Source organism: Ascidia mentula, chromosome 1 (assembly GCF_947561715.1).
Source record: "Ascidia mentula chromosome 1, kaAscMent1.1, whole genome shotgun sequence".
Lineage (NCBI taxonomy): Eukaryota > Metazoa > Chordata > Ascidiacea > Phlebobranchia > Ascidiidae > Ascidia > Ascidia mentula.
The window spans coordinates 26,977,779-27,005,698 of NC_138566.1; the positions used below are offsets into that span (position 1 = coordinate 26,977,779).

The following is a 27,920-nucleotide window of genomic DNA, read 5'->3' on the forward strand; positions in this document are numbered from 1 at the left end:
TCGCCCTTTCTTCTCGTTTTTTCACTTCTTGCTTCTGGTACACTTGTTTGTGCTTCAGGATTTTACGATCACTTGTTAGCGTGCGTTTTTGGCTAGCCAAGTGCCAGATTATTCTACACTATGCATGTGTGCCATGAGCTGAAAAATGTTTCGAACACCTGACAGAGAGAACGTGTACTTGTGATACCATAAACATCACCAGTTTCTGCAAAATATTACATAATAGTAATTGTTACGCCGCACACGTTGGCAGCGCTTACCAACAACCAGTGCTAGTAACCAGTTTTTATTCAATCAAAATACGCGCGTCACGAGAAATAACGAGGTTTTCTGCAACAAAAATTTCAGCATGACACTATGTACAGCGCCACTCAAACTAACCAAACAAAAACTTACCGGACTGTGACCGTAGACAAGCCTGTTGTCATCATACAATTTAATGGGCGCTAATTTTCGATATTCAACTGCCTCCTAAACACATGAAATATAAGACAGCTATCAGGCAAGTCCGAGTTTAGACTATCCATGTGTGCTTACAAAGTTTTACGAACCCCTGACAGAGAGAATGTGTACTTGTGATTCCGTGGTAAACAACCAGTATCCGTGGTTATGGAACGGAAGAAGACCGAGCTGTATAGTGAAGTTTGTAACGTGTGATTGTATTGCCAGCAACGCCAAAGACAGGAGAAAAAACTCGTTGCGGTGAAAATAAACGTGGACTCCGTCTCATATTCCAGGCTGAAGCGGACAATTTATACCAATATAACAAAATTCTTGTCAAAAAAGACAAGACAACGTTCTCTCATTTATCCATACGTGTTTTCCACACTTTTGTCTGGAAATCCTTAAAACGTTTAAGTTTATGTTATGTTATGTAAAACCCCTGGTTTAAAGTTATTTATCTTCTCACATCAAACACAGTTATCATAAATAAACACAAAAACAATATTCAAAATTAGCCAACAAAAATGTTTTCGCCAAAACCAAATCACGCTTAAATATTCCCATAACAAACATAGCAACAGACAGTGAGGCCAGTGTTTAATCGACCACCCGATTTGGTTTCAACAACATACAGGTTAGTTGCTATGCAAAAGTAGAACAAAGAAGCACAAGTGAAAATGTGTAAATTTTCTTTGAGAACTTGTCATCTTGTGAGTGTTCGATTCAATATCTCCCAAACCATTGTCCTGCGCAGTAGAGGCATATTGGACTGAGTAAAGTTCAGTGGAGAATCACGGCTGATGAATTCGGCGAAAGTGCAGGTGAATACCCTGCAGTCGGAACCGTTCATCTGCTGAGGTATTTCCTGCGCGAAATTGAATCATATAAAATATACCTGCTTTTGGGAATGGAAATATATTTGTACACGATAATAGCCATGGGTTGATGTTAAATTTTTAATCAATTCTGTTTGTTTATTCGAAGAAATGGAACAAAAATGCACGGCTAAAATGCAACAAGCTAAATATGTTAAAAACATACTAGACACCCTCTATGACGGTGTTTCTTCACCTTTTTTGGATCACGAACCCCTAAAACATTTTTGAAAAGCCATGGACCCCTTTGCAAGAAACACATTGCAAATGTCGAAAAATCAAAAATCGTGGACCGTGAAACCGTATGGACAGAGGAAAATACGTGGATTTTCGGAATAATTGTATTTCGTTTCATGGACCCCTTAATGCACCTTCTCGGACCCCTTGGGGGTTAATGGACCCCAGGTTAAGAACCCCTGCTCTTTAATCTTACAAAAGCGAACCTGTGGCGAACTGCAGATGGTTTTCCAATCCGTCACCACGTAACTGTTTTTCTTCTTATCCAAATGTTCGCTCGCTAAATAATCTCTTAGTGTTGAAAGACATTCAGTGTTTGAACCTCCCATCGAGTCGTAACAACGAAGTTCCTTACACCGGAAATCTGCCACCTTTAAATTATGAGTTACTGTGTGAGTTGGAATGCAGGTAAGGCAAAGGTTTACCAGTTTGTAACAAATATAATATACTACATATAATACACTACGTTCACAGGCTTCACAGTGAAGGCATTGCAGCCAAGCTGGATCATCCACAAGTCGGAGCGAGATCTGAAAAATCAAGGTTTAAACTCAGGACTCTGGGCTAAGCAGGCCCAAAGCTCTACCAACAGAGCTACAGGAGCTGAGTGGTTCAGTTTGTCAAGCTCTATTAAGTTGAAAGTTGAAAGCCACCGATTAGTTGCAAGTTATCTACGAACTGGGACGCCAGGCAGGCCAGTTCTATGTAACTGTGGAGTTAACTACGCGCACAAGTTTTTGTCTAAACGTTTTGTAAATCAATGAAACATGTCAATGTTTACAACACAATGGGCCAGTCTGTTTATTCTCAGAATTATGAGTAAATCCGTTGTTAGTGTTCTTAGTTGGAAGGGTTTTGGGTGATTTCTGTTCCACGTATAACAGCACAGACAGTGGAGTTATACAGTGGACATATAACAACACATTCAGTTAAGCCGCACTAAAATAACTTACTGCCAACGTCCAATGTACGCCCAAATGAATAGGAAACAGAACAACGGACTTCGAAAAGATGTCAACTTTTTTCGTCCATCTTCTCACAGACTTGTAACCTTGCTTGGTCAACTTGGGGTAGAAAAACGTGTTCATCGCATGAGCTGTGGGAAGGTTGTCAATCTTCTTTGATCTTTCCACTATTAACTCCATGTAGAAATTGATGACCTTCAAGGAATGTAAGGTCAGTGATTTACAAGCTAGACAACCACAGATGAAATTTCATGGCCATAACTTGTGAAGTTTATTTGGATTGAAACTGCTTGTCCAACCATACAATGTCACAAAATTAAGCAGAGTTAAGTACAATGGCCTATTACCCACTATGTTGGTACTGGTTTGGTATCAAGCCATACTACAAGCCACTGTGTAATAAATTTCCCCCTCTATAAAGCCACAAGTTCATATAATCTGCAAAAGACAACTTTAGAAGGTTCACTGCTGATGCTGCCAGGCATATTTGTCACCACAAGACAGCTCATCTGGCAAAAATAGTTGTAAGTGTCAACGTTTTGGTTGCTATGCAGCAGCCTTCTTCAGGATGCAACAAAATGTGACATTTCTAAACCTCCATTAAAGTTATTCCCCACGAGGGAAACTTTCGCTCACCTCGTCATTCAACCAGTTGAGACCACTTAACGTCGCCATGTGTTCCCTCGTAATGCTGATGTTAAAAGCTTCAACCAACACTTGTTGGGGAGGGAAAGGGACCAAAGCATCATCAACCTTACTCTCAACTTCCTACAACAAAAGTAGGTAAAAAGTTGCCGGATATTTTGCATTGATGAAGAGATTTGGTGCTGAGATGGCAAAATAACTGTAATCAACGGCAAAATATGCTTTTATTTGAACGATGGCCGTAGTTTTTTAATAAAGTCACTAAAAACTGCGGCCATAATGATAATATGATGACTTCCAGTTGCTTGTGTTTCGACTAAGGTAAAAGAATAAATAAATGCACAAAATCAACGCAACATCGTATTCGTAATAAAATTAATAAATCTTTAGTTCCGACTGAATATAAAAATAAGCTTGTTAAGTTCTCAATGGTGCCACTTAAAACCGCAGCTTTTACCTCAGATTATGGAAGTATCAATTTTCCTGACGAGAAAGTTGAATATTTCGGTTGTTTTAACATTTGCAACGTGAGTATTCTTGCCTCACATCCACGTTCAGCTTGTCTGTATGACGTAACAATGTCGTACACAATAAGATGTTCGTATTGTCGAAATATATTCCAGGTTGATCCTTCTTGAAGGAAACCAAATACCAGAACAACATGTAAACAATGCATGTTTACCACAAGTTATTCCGATTAACCTGTTGAAGTGATACCACAGCCTGAATAATCCTCAAACTAGTGGAATCTCCGGTCAGGTTTATGGCCCTGAAAAACTTGCCATCTAATTTCCATGAACTGCTTCGATTTAAAATTCCCAGGTCTTGTAACAAGGTGTTTGTTTGGTCTCGTATACATCTCGCCCACCTACATGTATTGCTGGTATCGCTGAAAAAGTTCTCTGTACACAACAGCTGCAAAAGTACATTGCAAGTACTCCTATGTCCTGTCGGCTGTTGCAATGCAAAACCTCACATTCCTGGCATGATAAGGAAGACAACCCAGTGAAGTTCGATAACAAACATAAGGCGATGATAGGGAAGCGATCTTGGGCGGTAAGATGAGCTCACATCGTCATGTTTAGCAAGCTCGATTTCGACGCAAAACCGCGTTAATGCAACTTTTGGTATGACGAGTCGCGTTCTTAATTATCTCGTTAAGTTTCTTTGCTAACTAACGAGGATCTCTGACCACTCGCTTAACTCCATTTACGTCAAAATATGGCAGGCAACATATTTTTTTAACTGAATTGTTCTGCTTTGGCACTTATTGAGAAGAATAACATTTTATTTTATAACATAAAATCCAGTCATCTCAAAGAGTGCAAAAGCAGAACAATTCAGATGTTGACACAAGACTGATTCGGCACTTTTCATAATTTGATAATTTTTTAAATATTTGTAGTCACAACAAGCTAAACATAACAAAATACTGATGGGATGTGTTAGATTTAAGGGTAGTACTTGAATTTTGCTTGCCTACGTTTGCAATATTCGTATGTTTTTATCTTTTTTCGTGAAGATTTGCAAAAGGTATAAAAAAGGTAGTTAACAGTGAAACAATGTATCATAATATCGCTTAACATGCAGCAACACTAATCCTTCGCAAACAATTGACGGGAGTTTGGTTGTAAATAATTCAGCTGGGTTTCATAAAATTATTGGCAGACTGGTGACAAGAAACATAATTATTTCTCCGTGAAGTTGCACCTAGTTTGGTGCCTTACGGATGACGGTGGTTGTATATTTACCACAAAGTGGAAGTCTTTGCTTGGCCGGCGGCCATCTGTATGCAGCTGACACAATAATTACTTCCACCTAGCTGTGGTTAGAGCAGTGGTTCTCAAACTGTGGTACGCGTACCACTAGTGGTACGCGAGAGCTTTTCAAGTGGTACGCAATTTAGTCTACTCTATACAATTTGCCGCACTTTGCAGGAGCCAAAACCGCTGCAAATACATGATGTCGGTTTTCTTTATTGTGCATTTGTGACGCAGTAGTATCAACGTGAAATTGTTGCACTGTTGAAGTAATTCTGACATCGTGTATTCAACTGTGCAACAATTTCACGTTGATACTATATTGCGTCACAAATGCACAATAAAGAAAACCAAGCAACTGGTGATATTGGCTAAATTGTTATTCATTGGTGTTATGTCATAACAGTTTTGGTATAGTAATACGGTGGTACGCAGTGTATTAAAAAACAAATGAGCGGTACGTGATTGGAAAAAGTTTGAGAAACACTGGGTTAGAGCAATCAAAACTGGAACATTAGGTTGTTATTTGCCAGATAGATTTATAGATTCTCTGCCTGTCGTATGTTAAATCCAAGCAAAGAAGAACGAGTTCATAAAGCACGTTTACCACAGTTTATTTACAAACTAACATCAACGTTAACAAAAGATTGCTTTAATTGATCTTGAACAGTGTTGGAAACGACTGGTGATCAATGATAAATCAACAAATATATGGCGAAAAAAAGATATTAGTTCTAGATCAGATGAAACATATTCCTTTCCAACTAGCTTGCTGTTAGCAATCCGTAATGGAACATAAGAGAGTTAAAAACATGCCGAAAGAATGCACGGAAGTGACGTAAACGGTTTGAGTATTAAGGCTCCTAGGCAGAACAATGGGAAAATATTTATCAGGGTTGAATACCGAAACCCATAGAACCTCAACGGGAGGCTGAAAAATAGCGATGAGAAATTTAGTTTTGATAAATTCTGTTCCACGTTTGTCCGACATCACTCGTAAGTAAGACGAACCGAGTACACGGGAACTACACAATATCCTCAAACAAATATGTTTACATTACATATTATTTACATTTTGTTCAGGACAAATTACGGCACACGAACGCTTGTCCCAGTCAACCAATCAGCTGCGTCCACGTGTTTCAATTACGATCGGACACTTTCCTCACGTTGTCATTGAGCAGGGCTGACGTAGGCAGATTATTTCGTCGAACGAAGATGGAATGAACCAAAAAACAAACCACAGGTTAGGTGGTAGAAATATAAACACTAGGTGGTGTGTTTGGTAACACTTTGGTTCACTTTATTAGTTTCTTAAAGATTTCCTACTGTTATAGTAAACACATTAAATGTATCAACGGCTTAACTTGTAAGATTATGTAATAACCTATGGATGTATTTAGAAACTTGGCGACTAAACGTTTTGTGGTTGAAGCCATGAACGAACACAATCCGCAGACATTGTTTCTTACGTTGGAATCCATCGCATTTCATATTTAAGGGATAAGAGTCACTGATGCAATATACAAAAAACACATAATATCATAGAATAACAAACCCATGTTGACTTCCTGTCCCCTGGTATTGCAAAAGGGAATTTCGTGTAGATTTTCTTGTATTTCATTTAAATTATTTGCACTATGGTGCCATCCACGGTTGTCAGGTTGTTCCTGATCTCTTCTTCGTTTCCTCCTCAGGTAGAACCCGAGCATTGCCATAACACATAGCAGGATGACAACCAATGAAATGGAAGTGACAATTGCGACGTTCGTCCAATATGTTGACACATCTGCAACAGGAACACGTGTCAACAATTGGTTTCAATTTGAGAAAATGAAGATCCTGATTTTTTACGTTACCTAATGTTGCGATTGATGGCGGTTGTTTTGCTTCGGTTATGCTTAAAAATGTTGTGGTTGTTTCTGACACTGGAGAAAATAATTTTATTGAGGAGTTCACAGGCCTATCATACTTCTTTTGTGAACATACCTTTGATTTGTCTTTGACAAAGATATCTGTGTGGCCAATTATCACACGGGACGTCATTCCATTTAAATGTGGGATCATATGGATTGTTAAAACCCATGGCCACACAGTTCTCATCTATCGATCCATCTTTGAAAGACGGCTCGCCCTTCCTCCACTGTGCTACGTTAACAGTGGATCCATCGGTCCATTGGAAATTTCGTGTATTCGGAATTCTCGTTGCTCCAATCAATAAATCTTTAGTTCCGACTGATTAAAAAAATAAGCTTACTAAGTTCTTTTTAAGAAACACCGCAGGTTTTACCTCTGATTATAGAAGTGTTGATTTTTCTAACTAGAAAGTTGAATATTTCGGTTGTTTTAACATTTGCAAGGTGAGCATTTCTAGCCTCACATCCACGTTCAGCTTGGCTGTATGACGTAACAATGTCGTACACAATAATATATTCGTATTGTTGAAATATATTCCAGGTTGACCCTTGTTGAAGGAAAGCAAACACCAGAACAGAATAACACCAATGCATTCCTGCTATGATTGACATCAACTAATTTGCAGAGCAGTAATTCTAAAACTTTTCGTCAACTTAGTCCTGTAAGGTTATATTTATGTTGACCAGGAATAATGTTAAGTAAATATAACCGATTGTTCAACTATACTGATCTCTTCTTGGTTTCATCCACAGGTAGAACCCGAGCATTGCCATAACACATAGCAGGATGACAACCAATGAAATGGAAGTGACAATTGCTACGTTCGTCCAATATGTTGACACATCTGCGACAGGAACACGTGTCAACAATTGGTTTCAATTTGAGAAGATGAATATCCTGATTTTTTGCGATACCTAATGTTGCGGTTGATGACGTTTTTTTTGCTTCGGTTCTGTTTAAAGATGTTGGCCAACCTGCAAAAAGAACAAGTACTAAGAATTGGTTTGGATTTGAGAAAGTAATTGTCCTTATTTTAATAACGGGTAAACGTGTAGGCAACCTTACCTATTGGTGTGGTTTCAGTTTTGCTTGTAAATGCCGTTGTTGACTTTGACAAAAGATACAAATTAGTCGGCTCCATGGTATTGGTATACACCTCAACTATTGGTGGGGTTGATGGCGTTTGTTTTGATTCGGTTTTGCTGGTAGATGTTGTGGTTGTTTCTGACACTGAAGAAAATAATTTAAAGTCTTCCTGAGTGAGGAACGGGCCATTGTCAAAACACATGAGAGGTTAAAAACGATAAAATTGTAACAGTAATTGCAAGGTTCGCCCAATACGTTACAGTGGGGTTTCGGAAAGTAATTGTTTTCAACGGATAAACGTGTAGGCAACCTTACATATTGTTGTGGTTTCAGTTTTGCTTGTAAACGCAGTTGTTGACCAGGACTAGAGGTAAAACAAATACGTTACGTATTTGCCACTCATTTTAATTATAAACTTATTACCTTGGATTCTTCTTTGACAAATATATCTGTTGAGCCGATTATCACACGGAACGTCATTCCATTTAAATGTGGGATCAAATGGAATGCGAAATCCCATGACCACACAGCTCTCATCCACTCCATCCCACTCAAAAGTCGGTTCTCCTCCCCTCCACTGTGCTACGTTAACAATTGATCCATCGGTCCATTGAAAATATCGTGTGTTTAAAATTCTTTTTGCTCCAATGAAAAACTCATTAGGTTTGTCTGAAAAACCCCCCCCATCTAATTACGTGCTTTTTAAGAAACACTACCGTTTTCTTACTTGCTACTGTAGCGTCTTCGCGACATCGCGTCACACGCGACCTGCGACACGCGTCTCTTCTTATGTTTCTTTATTGCGCGCACGCGTCATTCCATTTGGGTGACTCGCAATAAATGGACGCAAAGCAGTCGTGCCTACAAATGGTGACCCCGACGTGAGTCACTGAGTTATCTCGCTAGATTTGTAGGATAGCTATAAGATAATTCATCAATCATGACAGAAAGCATCGTGACAGTGGTTTCAATTAAAATTCCGCCTTTTTGGCCACAAGACCCAGAACTGTGGTTTCTGCAAGTGGAGGAGCAATTCAACGTCAGAGGTGTGACACAGTCATCAACAAAATTTAATCATATTCTTTCCGCTGTTACTCCTGAGATTGCGACAGTAGTTAGAGACATTATTAAAAACCCATCTACCGAGGATCCCTACGAAGGCCTCACGAATGCCTTGTTACGAAGAGTGGGTATGTCCCAGCACCAAAGACTTTAAAAATTCCTTCAACCCGAAGAACTAGGCGATGGAAAACCTTAACACATGTTGCGCGACATGGAACATCTACTTGGTAACGTGAAAGCTAAGCATATCCTGCGCGAGTTGTTTTTGCAAAGACTTCCAGAAAATCTACGAACTGTTCTTGCCATGCTAGATTTGGATTTAAATGAACTCGCCGAGAAAGCAGACAATATTATGGACCTGCTTGACCCACAGCCTACATTGGCAGAAGTAGACAAACTACATCAAGATGTTGCGCTGTTAAAAAGAAACACAGCGTATACAAGCAAACGGCCATTGCAAAGAAACACGTTTTCCACTTTGTGTTGGTACGACAGACGCTTTGGGAACGATGCAAGAAAATGCGTTCCTCCCTGCAGCCGCAAGGGAAACGCCGAGACCAGTCACTAATGGCGGCTTGTGCCTCTGCTCGTTTTCGCCGCCTCCTGCATGTAACTGACAAAATAACTGGTCAGAGATATTTGGTTGATTCTGGTGCCGCAGTAAGTGTGGTTCCTGCAAACACAATGGATCGCAATGGCTGTCAAAGAAACTTGAAGCTTGTTGCAGCAAATGGAAGTACTATTGCAACATTTGGCACCCGAAAAATCAACCTTAACTCAGGTTTAGGTGAAAATTTTTCGTGGCATTTTGTTGTTGTCGAGGTCACGCAACCGATTCTTGTTGCCGATTTCTGTAGACATTTCGGATTACTCATTGATCTGAGCCGAAATAGGCTAATAAATGCCAAAACCTTTCACAGCGTCAAAACCAGCATTTCAAATACCACCGCGCTTGGTTTAGTGGCGGCTACCAGCAACATAAATGAATTTAAAAACGTTTTCCTGGAGTTTCCAACTTTGCAAAGTGCGATGTACAACGATGCTTCCTTGAAACACGACGTCAAGCATTACATTGTTACCAAAGGCCCTCCAGCTTATGCTAAAGCTCGTCGCCTTTCTCCAGACAAGTTAAAATGTGCGAAAGAAGAATTTCAAAATTTGTTGGAACTGGGAATTGTTCGCCGTTCATCAAGCACATGGGTCTCACCGCTACATATGGTGCGTAAAAAATCCGGCCAGTGGAGGCCATGCGGTGATTACCGCAAACTCAACAATAGCACTATACCGGATCGCTACCCTATTCCTTTGATACAAGATTCGTCGGCCAATCTACACGGCGCTACTATTTTCAGCAAGATTGATCTTGTACGAGCATATATCATCACATTCCAGTTGCGAAAGTTGATATTCCCAAAACCGCAATCATCACGCCTTTCGGTTTATTCGAATATATACGAATGCCGTTTGGCCTTTGTAACGCAGCTCAGACTTTTCGATGGACGAGGTAGCACAAATTCTTGCTATTTATTTGTCATTTCGCCATTTCCGTTACTTCAGGTAGAGCATTTTCTGTTTTAACTGATCACGAACCCTTAATTCAGGTTTTTCAAAGGAACTCAAGTGCATTGTCACCTCGGAAAGTTCGCAATTTAAGTTCTATTTCTGAGTTAACCACCGACGTACAAAACATAAAGGGTCACAGTAACTTGGCTGCTGATGCATTGTCGAGGGCCAATATTAATGCTATGTCATTATCTGTTATTGATTTCACTCAAATGGCACTCGCACAGAGAAAGAACGAGGAAATTAAAGCATTTCGCACCTCAAACACGTCACTCAGATTTTGTGATGTACCACTGTTTGGAACTGAACTGGCAATTCTTTGCGATGTATCTAAAGGTTACCCCCGCCCTGTGGTTCCCAATGCTTACCGTCGCCAAACTTACGACGCTGTTCACAATTTGTCACACCCAGGCATTCGCGAAAATCGCAAACTCGCTTTATATGGCATGGTTTGAACAAGGATGTTGGTAACTGGGTACGAACTTGTTTGCAATGCCAGAAAGCTAAAATCCAGAAACACACCGCTGCTGCTTTTAGTTCCTTTGCACTTCCGACCAGAAGGTTCGCAAATATTCATGTTGACATCGTCGGACCTCTCCCCATTTCCCAGGGATATATCTATTTATTTACCTGCATCGATCGGTTTACTTGATGGCCTGAAGCTATCCTCATGGCAGATGCAACCACGCAATCTTGCGCAAGAGCCTTGCTTTTATGGGTTTCGCGCTTCGGGACCCAACAAACCATAACCTCGGATAGAGGACGCCAGTTTGAATCAACACTCTGGGCCAACCTGAACAAGTTTCTAAGTGCCCATCGGCAACAAGCAACGTCCTACCACGCTCAGTGCAACGGCATTGTGGAAAGAATGCACCGTCAGCTTAAAGCCGCGTTGACAGCGCGCTTGACAACAAACGATTGGTTTGATCATCTTCCCGTTGTATTATTCGGCATGAGATAAGCTATGAAGGAGGACATCGGGTGTTCTGCTGCAGAGTTGGTGTATGGTGCTACACTGCAATTGCCCGGCGAGTTTTTCGCGTCTTCGGCCGAACCCCTGATCCAAGGTCGTTTTTGTCAAAATTAAGAGATCCACTCCGGGACTTGCGACCGACTCCGACAACCTGGCACCGACATTCTTACGACAGGGTGAACGGTCTATTACGCAACTGCACGTTTGTTTTCGTTCGAAACGACGCACACCGAACACCTTTGCAATGTCCATAAGACGGTCCATTTAAAGTAATTTGAAAACACGCTAAATTCTTTTGTCTGGAGGTGAATGGCCGACAAGACACGGTGTCTATTGATCGCCTCAAACCTGCATACTCCGAACAAAGTTTTACATCGCAGACTTCTGGCAATCGTGTTTCGCATGTTCCGCATCCAAACGCACTCTATCGTCCGACAATTACCCGCTCTGGTCGTGTTGTCAATTTGCCTTCACGTTATCGTGCATGACTTGAACACTGGTGGGGGGTATTGTAGCGTCTTCGCGACATCGCATCACACGCGACCTGCGACACGCGTCTTTTCTTATGTTGCTTTATTGCGCGCACGCGTCATTCCATTTGAGTGACTCGCAATAAACGGACGCAAAGCAGTCGTGGCTACAAATGGTGACCCCGACGTGTTACAATAGAAGTGTCCTTTTTTCTAACTAGAAAGTTAATTATTTCGGTTGTTTTAACATTTGCAAGTTGAGCATTTCTTGCCTCACATCCACGTTCAGCTTGGCTGTATGACGTAACAACGTCGTATACACAATAAGATATTCGTATTGTTGAAATATATTCCAGGTTGACCCTTGTTGAAGGAAAGCAAACACCACAACACAATACCACCAATGCATTCCTGCTATGATTGACATCAACTAATTTGCAGAGCAGTAATTCTAAAACTTTTCGTCAACTCAGTCCTGTAAGGATATATTTATGTTGACTAGGAATAACGTTAAGTAAATATAACCGATTGTTCAACTACATAGTTGGTATCTTTCTCCTTTTCGGGTGTACACTCATGCGCCTGTTCCCCAAAGGCCGAACGTTTTTATCCCCACAAAAACTAGACAGTGGAAGTGAATAAGAGAAGCGAAAACCATGAGGCACCTTCCGGGTTCACAAAGTCCAGAAGAAGAAGAAAACACAATTAAAACCAAACCTAGGCTATATGGGTTGCGAAGTTGATGCCATTAATTATATACATGACGTCACGTATTGCCATTCAACCTTAAAAACGCGTTAACCTTGTGACACTTTCGTTGAGCGTATGATAGAGGATCGAATCTCAACCCTGTCTGTGAAACAGCGGAATTTAAACATTTTAGAGTCACACTGCTTACTCGAAAACTCTGTAATTCGCTTGGAGCATATTTTAAGTCGGTTTAATTTTCAACAACCAACAGTGATTCGCAACAGGATATACAAGGAGGTGTTGTCAAGTTTACCTGAACAAAAAATCCAAAGCTAACAGTTCCCGTTGTTTGGTTTTGCAGTGGTCCAAGCACTGCATATTATTATCGCAATTTATAATTAGTTTTAATGTGTAAATCGTTTGCACGAATCACAGTTGTTCTACTCAATTTTTTGTGACCCGAAACGGGTTTCGTACAAATATCAAAAGCGCTAACAGGGACCGGTTACAGTTTTGCTTGTAGATGTCGTTAATGGCTCTGATAAAAAAAACATGCATCAATCATTTTGTTTAGAATTTTGTGTGTTATTTAATGTTTAATGGTTAAAACAAATTTTAAATTAATTTACCTACAAAAATCACATATTACCGTATTTTACGGACCATAAAGCGCACCCGATTATAAGGCGCACTGTCAATAAATTGCTTTGATTAGTTTTTTGTTCATACATAAGGCGCACCGGGCTATAGAACGCAACGTATTTTAAGGAGTATGGGTTACCGTATAAAGCTCATTAAACAAAAACTTGTTACGTAATAAATGTAAGCAAGTCACAATAGTATGAATATCACAGTTGCTAGTTGCTTTTACCGTAGTTTATTGTGTAAGACGGTGGTTTATTTATAATAGTATGGGTACTGGTTTTGAGTGTAGGCAATAAAGCACTACTTGATTCATACATTAGGCGCACCGGCTTATAAGGCGCACGATCAATTTATGAGGAAAAAAAAGGATTTAAGTTGCGCCTTATGGTCCGTAAAATACGGTACTTGCTAATCACTCAAGCATGGTACAAGGGTATTCCCCTCCGGCAAGACTTTAGTTTCGTTTACAGAAATGTTGCATAAAATGAAAGCAGTTTCAAACCAAAGGTTTGCAAATAAATGGCCGACGTTTTGTTGCACTTCTGTAATTTTTAACATTTAAAACCTTGAACGCTGGAAATTAGGTTTGTTCCTGAATTAAACCAAACAAGTAGACTAAAGTATTTTGTTTTGCAAACACATTACCGGTCTTTGAACTTATAATAATTGTTGGTGTTCCATTCACTGTCAGTTTAACTTTTTGTCTCCATCATGAAGCGAACACAAGAAGAAATAAACTTGCATCACCAGAAAGTGATGAATTTTTTAAACAAGTAAGTTTAATTGATGGTGATTTACTAAAGTAAAACTATTGATGTTTTAGTGACAGAAAAGAAACAAAACGATTTTGCAACAGAACACTTTGTTCCCAAGGAGAAAACTATTCAATTCATGATGCTGTTGTTTGTTCTATGTCAGATTATTTTAATGCTTTACTTGGTGTTGAGGTAAGTGTTTGTTATGTAGAAATATAATGATTCAAAAGTTTTGCCTTTTTATTGTCACCTGTCTGTATTCCAGCCTACAGAGTATGGCAGCTGCACGCGCAAGTTTTTCTTCAACTTTTTTTTTTGCATGCCAAATTACTTTGACTACATGCAAAATTTATAGGCACAGAAAGCACTAAAGACGTTTTATTATTTTCGTTGCATGTGGGCTTAGGGGTCATGCACATGCGCACACAAAAGATTTGGTCCTGCACACCCGAGATCTCTTTGAGAACTGCCATATTCTACAGACTGGATTGTAATTACATAGTTAAGATATGATCTTTAAATAACAAACCATTTCAGTAACTTTCATTTTGTGTTGTATTGTCACATTAATGATATTTTTTGTCAATAATAACAATATCGTTATGCCACTTGAATTTATTGGTAAGGCTTTACAATGTGGAAATATACATATGACAATTTTGGGAAATAATGAATCATGAGTTTGATGAATTACATGTTTTTGTACAACAACACTAAACACAAATGCTAACATTATATGTATCAGTATAGCACTAATATTTGATTAACAAACCATAATATTTGACGCATGTCGTTTTCAAATGATGTCTTGCCACATGAGATACATACAATCCCTGTGTTGTGTAACCCTTCTTTAATGTAAACCACACCTCCACAACATATTGCTATGGCCGTGGCTCATCAAACCTTTTTGTGTTTGTCACTTTTCATCAGTTGTTAAGATCAGATTGTGTTGTGTTTGTTGTGATTCGTTAACCTTGTTTACTTGTAGATGCGCGAAAAATACAGCGATTTTATCAAGGTTGACAATATTCCATCAAAAAGACTGGAAAGTGTATTGGATTATATTTACACTGGTGATATTGAAGTAACAGAGAAAAATGTGTTGGAAGTGTTGGAAGATGCTGATTATACACAGATGGAAGGTATGTAAACATTGCAAGTTTTAATCTTCACTGGTGTCAATGTGTTAAGAAGGATTATTCTAATATATACATTCCACATGTATATCATTTTATTTGTGCCAACCACGACAATTTCCCATATCTTGGGTAAATATTTTTGTGTAGTACAGATAACACTTCTGAATTAGGTGCAGTTGAATTTTGTTTTATTCACACTTTCAGAGTTGAAGTCATTTTGTTGTCGAGTCATCCTTAAAATGATTTCAACCGACAACTGTTTGAAGCTAAGAGCTTATGCTACTCGATACAATCTTGCTGATGTGGAAAAGAAAACAAACCAAATGATTGTTGATAACATTGCAACAGTTGTACAACATGATGATTTCATGCAACTTGATGTTGGTGATGTGTCTGCAATCATCAAGCAGAAAAACAAAGGGGTAATTGTGATTCATTTTCTTTATGTTTTTTTCCCTGTATACATGTATATAGTTTATTTGTTTATCTACGCTAGTTGTCAGGCTTAAAAGTTGGGTAAGCACATCATAATTTCCCCATCCACAGCTGTCAGTTCTAAATGTTGTTTGTTCTTATTTAGTCTCACAGCAGTAGAAATGTATTCCAGTAATAATTGCAGTCATGATTCAACATGCATTTTACACAACAGAGGCTGTAACTTTACAAGAACTCATGTACTTTGCTGTATATCTGAGTAGGTTTATTGGCATGCCACCGCATCGCAACATGCAATGCTGCGATACTTGCAACAAACATTCTTTGAAGATTATATGACAGGGCTGAGATTATGGCAAAATGATTTTAACTGTTTTTTAACAACCTTATGTCAAAACATTTGTTTCAAGTTATTTTGGAAGTGATTAAACTTTCTGTGTGACATTTTGCCTCTCTGTTCATGTTCTTGGTTTTAATTTAGTGTTCAATGCAGACACTCATGTCATTATCTTCTTTATGACTTGTTTACAAATTAACTTGCTTTGTTTTTACATATTAGTTGTTGAATGTAGATGGAAGAAACTGTTTTTACTGGAATGGTTCGATGGGTCAATTTCAATCCTTCCCATCGAGAGGATTTGTTTGTGAATCTTTTCTCACAACTTGATCTTTCATCTATTTCCACTCAGTTTGTTGCAACCACAGTTAGAAATGAAGTAAAATTGGTTTAAATTGATTTCCTAGCAATGAACTGAAATATTTTATTATTTTTCAGCCTCTTGTGAGAAGTAATTTTGAATGTTGTCGTGCAGTCATGGATGCTGCATTTAAACAATATGATATACCAGGAACAAGTGGAAAAGCAACTTCTGTCAAAAAAGGTGCAAGATTTGTTTATTTTATGTCACATTCACAGCAATATGTTACATCCACCATATTTACACCACCCTTGTAGCATTTGTACTCCCATAACTGTAAGCCCCATTTCATTTCCCACCTAACATTTGAAAATGGAATCTAATATTGGAAATATGTGTTCTGAAAACAGATTTCACTGCAAAACCACATCCACAAATTATGTTCTTTTTTATAATTAAATCTTCAACTGTAGTCAATTTAACACAAATACCAACCACATTCAATGTTGGCATTTACAAAGTAACAACTTTGCCTTAATCAAAAACTTTTAATACCATAAGAATATATTTTTTATAATCATAGCAAGCAATATTTATGTTGAAGATTTGTCAGGGTTTCTTCTCATTGGTGGAGATGAATCAAAACGAGATTGTGTGAAATGGAATGTTACCACAAAACAACATGAACATTACCCAGTATGTACATTGCTTGCTGTCATATGGTTTTGCTTATTTAACTTATTTTCCTATCAAGTATTTTGCTTGATGCTCTTTGTATGTACAAGTAATATAAAAATTTGACGTGAAGTTAGCACAACAGCAAATAACATGTAACAGCCATTATTTAGAGAAACATATGACAAGTAACTTTTCATATTTTCTGGGTATTTTTATTTTTTTAGAACAAATATTTCTGTTATTTAGTGAAACATGTGAATCACTTTGTCTTAATGTGTTATTAATCATCATCCAAATTTGTTTAGAAAATGATCACAGACAGAGTGAGCTCAACTTCAGCCAAATTTGGTGAAAATGTTTATGTAATGGGTGGAGATGTTCCAACACAAAGTTGTGAGATGTTGAATTTGGAGGAAAGTAAAAACTGGGTAAAAATTGCTGATTTGTTGGAAGGTCGAAGTTATTCTGCATCTGCTGTTGTTGGAGGTTGGTCTTGTTATTCCAGAAATTGTTTATCATTAAACCAGGGGCTGTTACAGTATTACGTTTTGTGAACCCACACACAACGATTCATGGCCAACACACATAAGGGTTTTGTAAAAATTGATTTTCGTTCACCAATAGTTTGCGTTTGTGTGGTGTATGACTATCTTCTTGACTAGCACCCAAATCACTCTTATTATGTTATGGATGCAGCCCTGACTAGATAAAAAAAAATTGAACATTTTTAATATGTTACTAACACTGATTTGCAAATGGTTTAAACAGCAAAATTTTCAAAACAAATATTCCTAGAATACCTCTGTTATCAACAATTATCACTTTTATGGACAACCTTGTTTTCACTAATTACAAGCAAATTTAGATGACGTGTATCTCACGGGGGGTCGTGGAAACCAAGGAACATTCTCATCAACTTTGTGTTATTCTGTACAAGAAGACAGATGGAGAAGTGGTTTCGACATGTTACAACCAAGATATGAACATGGAATGGCTTCAATTGACAGTAAGAATGTATCTGGACTTATTTGTGTGAAGATTATTCTCATTACTGGATTAAGGTCCAAATAATTGACATGCATCTAAAACAACGACATAAATACCCAGAAACCACAAATTTAAGTAATCAGTAAATTTAAACTTTTTGCCCCAACAATATTCACTCTTGGACATAAAAATGTTGTGAAACGCCGACTTTAAACTTAACAGAAATGCAGGAAATATTCCTTTTTTTATTTTATAGTTCTTTATTGCATGAATATCAACCATAATATTGATTACTTTCAATTAAAACCTCGATTTAAAGATGATCGCTTATTTGTACGTTAAGAAACGCAGAGCTTACCTCATTGCTTGTTACGTAACATTACAACATAATCGTAATATGACGTCACAATAAATATTAACACAAGCGATTTGGAAATTTCTTCAGATGTTTTGTTTTCTGTGGGAGGAAGGGATGATGGCGGGCAATTCTTACAATCATGTGAATTCCGCGATGTTCGTGTTGGAACCTCCACAAGAATCGCTTCTCTCAATGAAGCAAGATGTGATTTAGCATGTGAAGAAATTGAAGGGAAGATCTATGCAATTGGTTAGTGATGAAAAGTTAAGCAATAAAATTAACAGTAAGTTTTGTTGTTATGTAAATTTTGTAAAATACAAATTCATATTCGTCACCGGTGAATGTATCACGTGATAAATATAATGGAGTTTCCTGAAAAGAATCCTAAACATAAAAACTTGTAGATATAACTATAAAGTATTAACCTAAAAACAATAAAAAGTTTTACTTTAAATCTGACAGGAGGTTTGGGTGGTCGTGACGTCCCCCCTGCAAACAGTTGAAGAATACGAACCTAGAGTCAACAAATGGAAATATGTTTCTCCTCTCCTAAAACCTCGTTTCTTTCACTCTGCTTGTGTTATTGATGGGAGGATTTATGTTGTGGGTGGATGGGGGTAATAATTACTATTATGACGTCACTATAGTACACTGTTTCCCGTTTTATGTGAAAATGTAAATATTGAGAAACTGGGACAAGTGGGATATACGATGTTAAACTTGATTAACAACTTGCATAAAATGTTTGTTAAGATTAAACTTAAAACACTTTGCTTTACACAAGGTTGTATGTGTGGTTTGGTTTAGTGGTGAAGGGGTCTGCGGGTGTACGTTGGTTTGTTTTTGTTAACTTATAAAATTATTTCTTGCAGAAAATGTTGTAGAAAAACTTGCCTGTGTTTGTTGTGTGTCTGATTCATGAAACTGTATGATGTTTGTTTTAAAGAAAGCGGGGTGGACTCACATCAGTTGAAGTTTACGATCCAACCTCAGATGTCTGGACACATGCTTTTGATCTTGACAAACCAGTTGATTGTGCAAATGTTGTTTCTGTTTAATATGTTTCCATATTTGGGTGTAGTTGATATTTAACTGTGATTGCTCACGGAAAAAGATGCTTAAATAAAAGTTTTGTCAAAAATATCGTTTTGTGCAACTTAAAAAATTGTTTTCTATTTTTGCAACGCGTTGTAAATTATTTTTAAACCATGTATATGTGTATGAAAGCCGGTGTATTTTGTGATAATATCAGTTCTCCGCAAAATAGCACTTATTCCTTTTGTCGATTTTTAATGTGATTTTGCCACGAATTTATAAATACCAATACTACAATAGGTCAGGTTGTGCATTATGTTCAATACATGTGTGCCTTTTGCGAATCTTGTTTTCACATGTAAATTATCAAGTGTTACTCCTCGCTATATAACGTCCAAAGCAGTCGGTTGCAATCGATCACCTCCCAGTGCAACCAGCTGTGATCCTGTTGCAGACTGTGATTCTCCGTAAGGAAATCACCTTCACATGGGCGCCTGACTCGATAACCCTTACGGTTTTATCGGTGTCCAAACTATTTTGTGTTTCATGTTCATGTATGTCGTAACGTGAAAATAAAAATAATATGATTTTTGACTTGCCTAATAGCTGTAGAGGAATCTGAGCATCGGTTGGACATTGTTTATTTGTCTGCGACAGCAAATTACTTTAGTTGGTGTACATAGTGAAGCAACAAGCCTCTGATTTTCGTCAGCAGGTTTTATTTTGGAAAATCGATTTCGCTTATGTAGGTTACCATAATCATCGTTAGTTTCTCAAAGCTTAAACTGTGAACTTCATCGACCAAACATCAAAATAATGGAGAATTATTTCCATTTTAAGTCGCATTTATTGCTTCTGGTTCACTCGTTTGTGCTTCAGGATTTTACGATCGCTTGTTAGCGTGTGTCTTTGCCTAGCCAAGTGCCAGATTCTTCTACAGCTATTAAGCAAGTCCGACTTTAGATTATGCATGTGTGCCATGAGCTGAAAAAGTTTTACAAACCCCTGACAGAGAGAATATGTACTTGTGATTCCATGGTAAACAACCAGTATCCGTGGTGTTGGAACGGAAGAAGACCGAGCGGTATATAGTGAAGTTTGTAACGTATGATTGTATTGCCAGCAACGCCAAAGACAGGAGAAAAAACTCGTTGCGGTGAAAATAAACGTGGACTCCGTCTCATATTCCAGGCTGATGCCGACAATTTGTACAAATATAGCAAAATTCTTGTCAAAAAAGACCAGACAACGTTATCCCATTTATCCATACTTATTTTTAACATTCTTGTCTGGAAGTCCTTAAAACGGTTAAGGTTATGTTACGTTATGTAAAACCCCTGGTTTAAAGTTATTTATCTTCACACATCAAACACAGTTATCATAAATAAACACAAAAACAGTATTCAAAATTAGCCAACAAAAATGTTTTCGCCAAAACCAAATCACGCTTAAATATTCCGAAAACAAACATAGCAACAGACAGTGTTTAACCGACCGCCCGATTTGGTTTCAACAACATACAGGTTAGTTGCTATACAAAAGTAGAACAAAGAAGCACAAGTGAAAATGTGTAAATTTTATTTGAGAACTTCTATTTGAATAAGGTTCACAGACTTAGACAAATAGAGCGTACATACTGCTGGACAAATACTGCTGTTTTTTTTCTGTTCAACGACATTGAAGGAATTTCTACAAAAGTTAAGTACATTGATATTACTAACCTTTATTATTATTATTGTTGTTATTTTACATCTATTTACACTTTGTTTCTGCTAACATATTTCCTGTAAGAATAGACTAACTGTGCATAAGATGTCACAGCGTTGAAAGAAAGACAAGGAGCAATCTGCTGTCCTTGACCGCATCGACTCTCTGAGAGATGAAGTACGGGAGAGCAAGAACTCCACTGATAACACCTTGAAGGAGCTGGTGCTGGAGATGAAAGAGATGCGGAAGAGTCAGGCCTTTCTCCAAGAGAAGTTTGAGGAGATGAAGAAGAAGCTCTCCACAAACGAAGTGGTGATTCACTCCCTCCAATCTGAGAACAGGGAGTTAAAGAAGGCCGTAAAGGAACTCCAGGCAAGCTCTGCTTCAAATGAGCAATCCATTAATGATTTGGAGCAGTATGGCCGTCGGCCATGCCTGGAGTTTAAAGGCCTTCCCTACTCAGATGAAGAGAGCACCGACGACCTGGTCATCTCTGTCGCGAGGAAGCTGGATGTCACTGTTGCAAAACATGACATCAGCATATCCCATCGACTGCGAAGACCGTCAAAAGATCACCCAAGGCCAGTAATCATTGCTAAATTTATAAATAGGAAACTGCGGGATGCCATTTACTTCAACAGGCATAAACTAAAGGCGGGCAACCGAGGTGTGGCTCCAGAGAAGCAGATTTTTGTCAATGAGAGCTTGACAAAGAGGAACCGGGACAGATTTAACACCTGTCTCCGGTACAAACGGGAGCACCACTTCCACCACATCTGGACTCGGAATGGAACAACTTATTTAAAGAAGGATGAAGAGAGCAATGTCATTGTCATTCGCAATGACAATGATTTGGTACGTCACAAAATTCTATAATATTTACTTATGTAGTTGTATGTTTGTTATATATTTTGTGTCAATGATTTCATTATTAGTAATACCTCCTCATGATGGCCCAGTTTAAAACTAAGTCTCCAGACCTATGTTTTTTGGCTAGTAATGAACACACTCACTCACAGTACTATGATCATGCATCACTGGATATGACACTGAGAAATATGTTGAAGAATGATCTATATATTATCCACATTAACATTTGCATTTTAAAAAAACACAAAGATGATTTAGAGAATTGGATATCAAATATGTCTAAAATTCCTGATATAATAATGATAACCGAAACGAGAATGAAGCATAGTGTTATTTACACCACAGATATTGAAGGGTATGAATTTTGCCACATTGACACAGTTTCTAATGCGGGTGGTGTAGGAATGTACATTAAACAGTCACTTTCATATCACATAAGGCATGACATCACACTCCTTTGTCAAGATAGTGAAAACTTATGGGTTGAATTATCACTTAAGAAACAACAAATTGTCCTTGGTGTAATATACAGACATCCCACATACTCTCATGACTCATTCCAAGATGCACTTTCCCAAACCCTACATGATCTTAATAAACATAATATTCCAGTTTATATTGGTGGTAATTTTAACATTGATTTGATGAAACATAACAGTTCTGACTCAGTGCGCAATTTCATAGATATCCTTGCCTCGTACAGTTATACACCTCTGATATGCCAACCTACCAGGATAACTCCCCACAGTGCAACTCTAATTGATAATTTTTTCTCTAGTAATTCCAATGTAAAGTTTAAATCTGGTATTATTACAACAGACATATCTGACCATCTTGGAATATTTATCATACTCCACACAGTAGCCCTCAGTAAACCACTAGAGAAAATACTTGTTAGAGATATGCAACATTTTTCTGCCCCAAACCTAATGCAAGACATAAACTTTCTGATCGAAAGCTTAACTCATTCCAACCAAAACCCTATTGATCAATTCACTCATTTTGTCCAAAACTTTATTTCCATTTTACAACATCATGCACCAATATCCCACCTGTCCAGAAGAAGAAGGAAACTAGCACAGAAACCATGGATAAGCAAAGCTATATACACTTCCATTAAGAAAAAAAATAGACTTTTTCACATGTTATGCAAATCACATTTTTCCAGTATTAGCAAATACAACCAATATAAGGCATACAGAAACCGTTTGAACCATGTAATGAAACAAGCAAAAATCATTTTTTACAAGAAAAAACTAAAAGGTAGTGAAAAAGACATTGCTGGAATATAGAAAATAATCAACAGTATATTGCAGCGTAAACAGTCCAAACCCCATAAACCCACTGTTGTAAGAACAAACCATGGAAATATGTCACATGACCCTTTAATTATATCGAACACTTTCAATTCCTTCTTTGCCAGCATAGGAAATAGCATTGCACTCTCCATACCGTCTCCAGATAAACCCCTCCCAGCTGTTGCTTTAAGTGGCAATGTGTCTTCATCCTTCTTCTTCTATGAAACAACACCAGACGAGATAGAAATGTATATATCCCTTTTAGATGCAACAAAATCGGTACCATCTCATGATATCCCCATTAGGTTCATTAAGCTAGTTAAATACATAATTTCACCCTTTCTGTCGGAGGTGTATAACTGGTGTATTCGTAATGGACAATATCCCGTAGTTCTTAAGTCGGCAGAAGTAATTCCCATACACAAAAATGGTTCTGTCAGTGAGTGCACTAATTACAGGCCAATATCATTATTGTCCCCTTTTGCAAAAATTTTTGAAAAAATTATTCACAGCCGCCTGTATAACTACCTTGAAAAAAGTAAGTTAATTTCACAGCATCAATACGGATTTAGAAGCAAACATTCCACGTCACTCGCCATTTACGACATTTACGAGAAGCTGTTAGAATCTTTTGACAATAAACAGTTTACATGCGCCATTTTTCTAGACCTGTCTAAGGCATTCGACACCGTAAATCACGAGAAGTTTTTGGAAAAGTTAGAGCGCCGGTATGGAATTAGGGGAAATACCCTACACTTAATCCACAGTTACCTTGTAGGTAGAAGTCAATGCACTAGAATAGGAAATTCTGTGTCGGATATTAAACCCATATCATGCGGTTGCCCACAGGGTTCGCCATTAGCTCCTTTACTTTTTTTATTGTACATCAATGACCTTCCGCAAGTATCCTCTTTTACAACCAAATTGTTTGCAGACGACACGGTTCTTTCAATGACCTCCCCTTCACTTATTGACTTACAATCCCGTGTTAACGAACAACTCACAAATGTTGACAACTGGTTAAGGCACAATCGACTTTCTCTCAACATTCGGAAAACAAAGTTCCTATTGTTTTCCCCTTCCACCTCAAGCACTGGCAATTTCACCGTCACCATTGGTCATGAAAAACTTTTGCGATCAGATAATATTAAGTACCTCGGTGTATACATTGATGACAAACTAACCTGGACAACTCACATTCACTATTTAGAAAAGAAATTGTCACAAGCATGCGGCACTTTTTTTCAGTTGCGAAATTATCTTGACGTTAAAACGTTGAGAAACGTTTACTATTCATTTGTATATTCCCATATTCAGTACGCTATCGGTGCTTGGGGTGGAGGATCGGCACTCTCACTGAAAAAACTCAACACTATTCATAATAACATACTCCGCTCCATAACCTTTAGTTCCTTTCAAAGCCATCTCACGCCATTATACAAGAAATTAGATTTCACAAAAATTAGAGACATTTACCAACTCGAACTGGCCAAAGTAATGCACGATTTCCATACCGGCAATCTACCGGCCTCCTGCAACTCCTTATTTTCGTTAGTAGGCACAGTGCACGATCATTTCACAAGAAATGCATCGCAAAAGAACTTATTTCACCCAAGAGTTAACACCACCTTCGGCTTACGTATGCTAAAACATAGGGGCCCACAGATATGGGAGGAAATAAACCCTTCCATTAGATCGCTCTCCCGTCCATCATTTAAAAAAAAATCCGCCAATATTTCACATCTCAGTATTAACTTCCTTTTTCATCCACCCTGTTAGCAGTCCGTTTTTCCCTTTTTTCTTGTAGTCCTCCTGTCGTTTATTGCGTTTCTTCTGTCTTTTTTTTATGGTGTTTTTATTTGTGTTTTTATGTATATTCCACTGTACACTCTACGCCTAAATGAACAATTTACTGCCGTAGGATCCGTTGTTGTTTCAGACCTAGGAGCGCTGCACACCAACATCATCATCAGCAAGACCTACGATGATTCAACAAGCGCAACCTCCATACGATCCCGACCATCTCCAACCAAAACCACCACGTTTGGACTGTCCTCGGGACGTTAAGGTCTGTCGATGTGGATCAAAGGAAACGTTCTGAGAACCGAGTTGGCGTTTGCGCTTTGGCCAGCACGGCCGGGTGGCCACCTTTTCGTCACATGCAGCTTGTCGCAACCCATCACCTCCCAGTGCAACTGGCTGCGATCCTACGGCAGACGGTGATTCTCCGTGTGGAAATCATCTTTACATGGGTGCCTGACTCGATAACCTTTATGGTTTTATCGGTGCCCATGCCATTTCATTTCCTTGTATATTGTTCGTCGCGTAGTTGCTTTTCTCGCAAAATAAACATGATTTTATTTGATTTGAACTTGTAATCTTGTGAGGGTTCGATTCAATATCTCCCAAACCATTGTCCTGCGCAGTAGAGGCATATTGGACTGAGTAAAGTTCAGTGGAGAATCACGGCTGATGAATTCGGCGAAAGTGCAGGTGAATTCCCCGCAGTCGGAACCGTTCATCTGCTGAGGTATTTCCTGCGCGAAATTGGATCATGTAAAATATACCTGCTTTTGGAATGGAAATATTTTTGTACACGATAATAGCCATGGGTTGATGTTAAATTTTTGATCAATTCTGTTTGTTTATTCGAAGAAATGGAGCAAAAATACACGGTTAAAATGCAACAAGCTAAATATGTTCAAAACAAACTAGACACCCTCTATAATCTTACAAAAGCGCACCTGTGGCGAACTGCTGATGGTTTTCCAATCCGTCACCACGTAACTGTTTTTCTTCTTGTCCAAATGTTCGCTCGCTAAATAATCTCTTAGTGTTGAAAGACATTCAGTGTTTGAACCTCCCATCGAGTCGTAATAACGAAGCTCCTTACACCGGAAATCTGCCACCTTTAAATATACTAAATATTTGGGTGCAAAATATTTGGAGTTTATAACTTTGAAAATGAAAGCCAAAGCTAAAATGCTGTTAATCATTAGTAAACGTTTCGAACACTAACTGCGTTCATCATCAGTACTACAATGAGCGCATGCAAGAAAAGCGTCAGGGTAATAAAGGACTGAGCAGGCAGAAGGGAAACAGCAGCAGCAACAACGCGCACCAAGCCAGGGGCATGTCACGTGACAACAACATGGGAGCACAGCAGCGACGTCATCATTAGCGATGTGTCAGGCTGCAGTAAGGACCTAGATGTTGAATAGGTAAAGCGGTTTTGAGCTATCATCCACGTTCAGTGCTGGTTTATGGTGTTGAATGTAGTGTTTCCAGAATTAGTAATTTAGATTTTATATTACAGGTATGTAAAACTTTGGGCAAATTGAATTTAACCTGATGATCCGAATTTTCCCACAGGTGGTTGCTGACCTCGCTTTCAGCTTTCGTAGAAGGATGATGCTCCTTCATGTGAGTGGCAAGGTTGCGCGTGGTCTCACCAATGTAAGTGGCCCCACAGGAGCAGGTGAGTTGGTACACAACATTACAACGATGGAGAAGCTGTTGCTTGTCTTTAAAGTTGAAAAGTTTGGAGAGGGAAATGGTATCGTGGATCATGCGCAGTTTGATGGGGAGAAAGCTGCGTGTGTTAATGAAATTTCGTAAATCCTGACGTATGTAATAGATTTACAGGGCCAAGGAAGGGCAGTCGAAATACCAAGTACTTGGTTGGTGCTTGAGGAGGGGGGGTCGGTGGGCTCACGTTCACGGTAGTATACCGACAATTGAGGTAACGCCTAATGCAAGTGGAGATGAAATGGGATGGAAAGCCATTGTTAATGAGCATGCGAGAAATATTGCAATACTCAGCATGCAATCCTTGATAAGTGGAGCAGATTTTGTACGCTCTATGTAAAAGGCAATTGACTAGGTTTCGTTTATAGATGAAAGGCACGAAACTAGACCATTTGGTGTATAGGCCAGTGTGGGTAGGCTTTCTGCAAACGGAAGTGACAGGAGTTTTTTGATTTTTATCTACCAGTATATCTAGAAATGGCAGAACCCCGTCTTGTTCGAGTTCCTTAGTAAACGAGATATTACAATGAACACTGTTGATGATGGAAAAGAACCCATTGACTGCAGATTAGGGAAAACCAAGAAAAGGTCATCGACGTATCTGAACAGGGCCAGTGGTTGTTGGGCTAAACTAGCCTTTTGCAGGGCTTTGTCCACAACGTGATTCATTATTACATCAGCTAGGAGAGGGGCAATGGTAGACCCCATTGCAACACCATCAACTTGCTGGTATAGTGCACCATGGAACTGGAAGGTTGTGGATTTTGTGACCCAATTGAGTAAGGATTTTAACCTCCTCTTATTCAGGCAGGAGAAGTTGTCAACATCTTTTGTGAATATTAATTCCAACAAGAGTTTGATGGTGTAATCTAGAGGTATGTTAGTAAATAGACTTTTGACATCAAAAGAATTTGAGAAAGTAATTGTCCTTGTTTTAATAACGGGTAAACGTGTAGGCAATGCCGTTGTTGACTTTGACAAAAGATACAAATTAGTCGGCTCCATGGTATTGGTATACACATCAACTATTGGTGCGGTTGATGGCGTTTGTTTTGATTCGGTTTTGCTCGTAGATGTTGTGGTTGTTTCTGACACTGGAGAAAATAATTTAAAGTCTTCCTGAGTGAGGAACGGACCATTGTCAAAACACATGAGAG

The 27,920-nt window shown here is 38.6% G+C and overlaps 1 protein-coding gene and 1 pseudogene across 6 annotated transcripts in view; both read left to right on the top strand.

The window, feature by feature from the left end:
- Positions 1–13,836: 13,836 nt before the first annotated feature.
- LOC145898943 (kelch-like protein 21) overlaps positions 13,837–27,920 on the top strand; it is a 45,285-nt gene continuing 31,201 nt past the window's right edge. For 2 of the 6 annotated variants that reach the window (XM_082987621.1, XM_082987629.1), the window contains exons 1-7: positions 13,837–14,105; positions 14,156–14,279; positions 15,079–15,232; positions 15,434–15,651; positions 16,237–16,380; positions 16,440–16,545; positions 16,907–16,998. In XM_082987621.1, the coding sequence (XP_082843747.1) occupies positions 14,044–14,105; positions 14,156–14,279; positions 15,079–15,232; positions 15,434–15,651; positions 16,237–16,380; positions 16,440–16,545; positions 16,907–16,998 (900 nt within the window). In that variant the 5' untranslated portion in view covers positions 13,837–14,043. Of the gene's footprint in view, positions 14,106–14,155; positions 14,280–15,078; positions 15,233–15,433; positions 15,652–16,236; positions 16,381–16,439; positions 16,546–16,906; positions 16,999–17,285; positions 17,467–17,845; positions 17,987–18,412; positions 18,575–18,787; positions 18,943–19,271; positions 19,864–27,920 lie in introns of those variants that run through there. The other 4 variants (XR_014402450.1, XR_014402451.1, XM_082987638.1 and 1 more) reach the window with 4 other exon arrangements.
- On the top strand, positions 21,173–22,018 carry LOC145914042 (uncharacterized; annotated as a pseudogene).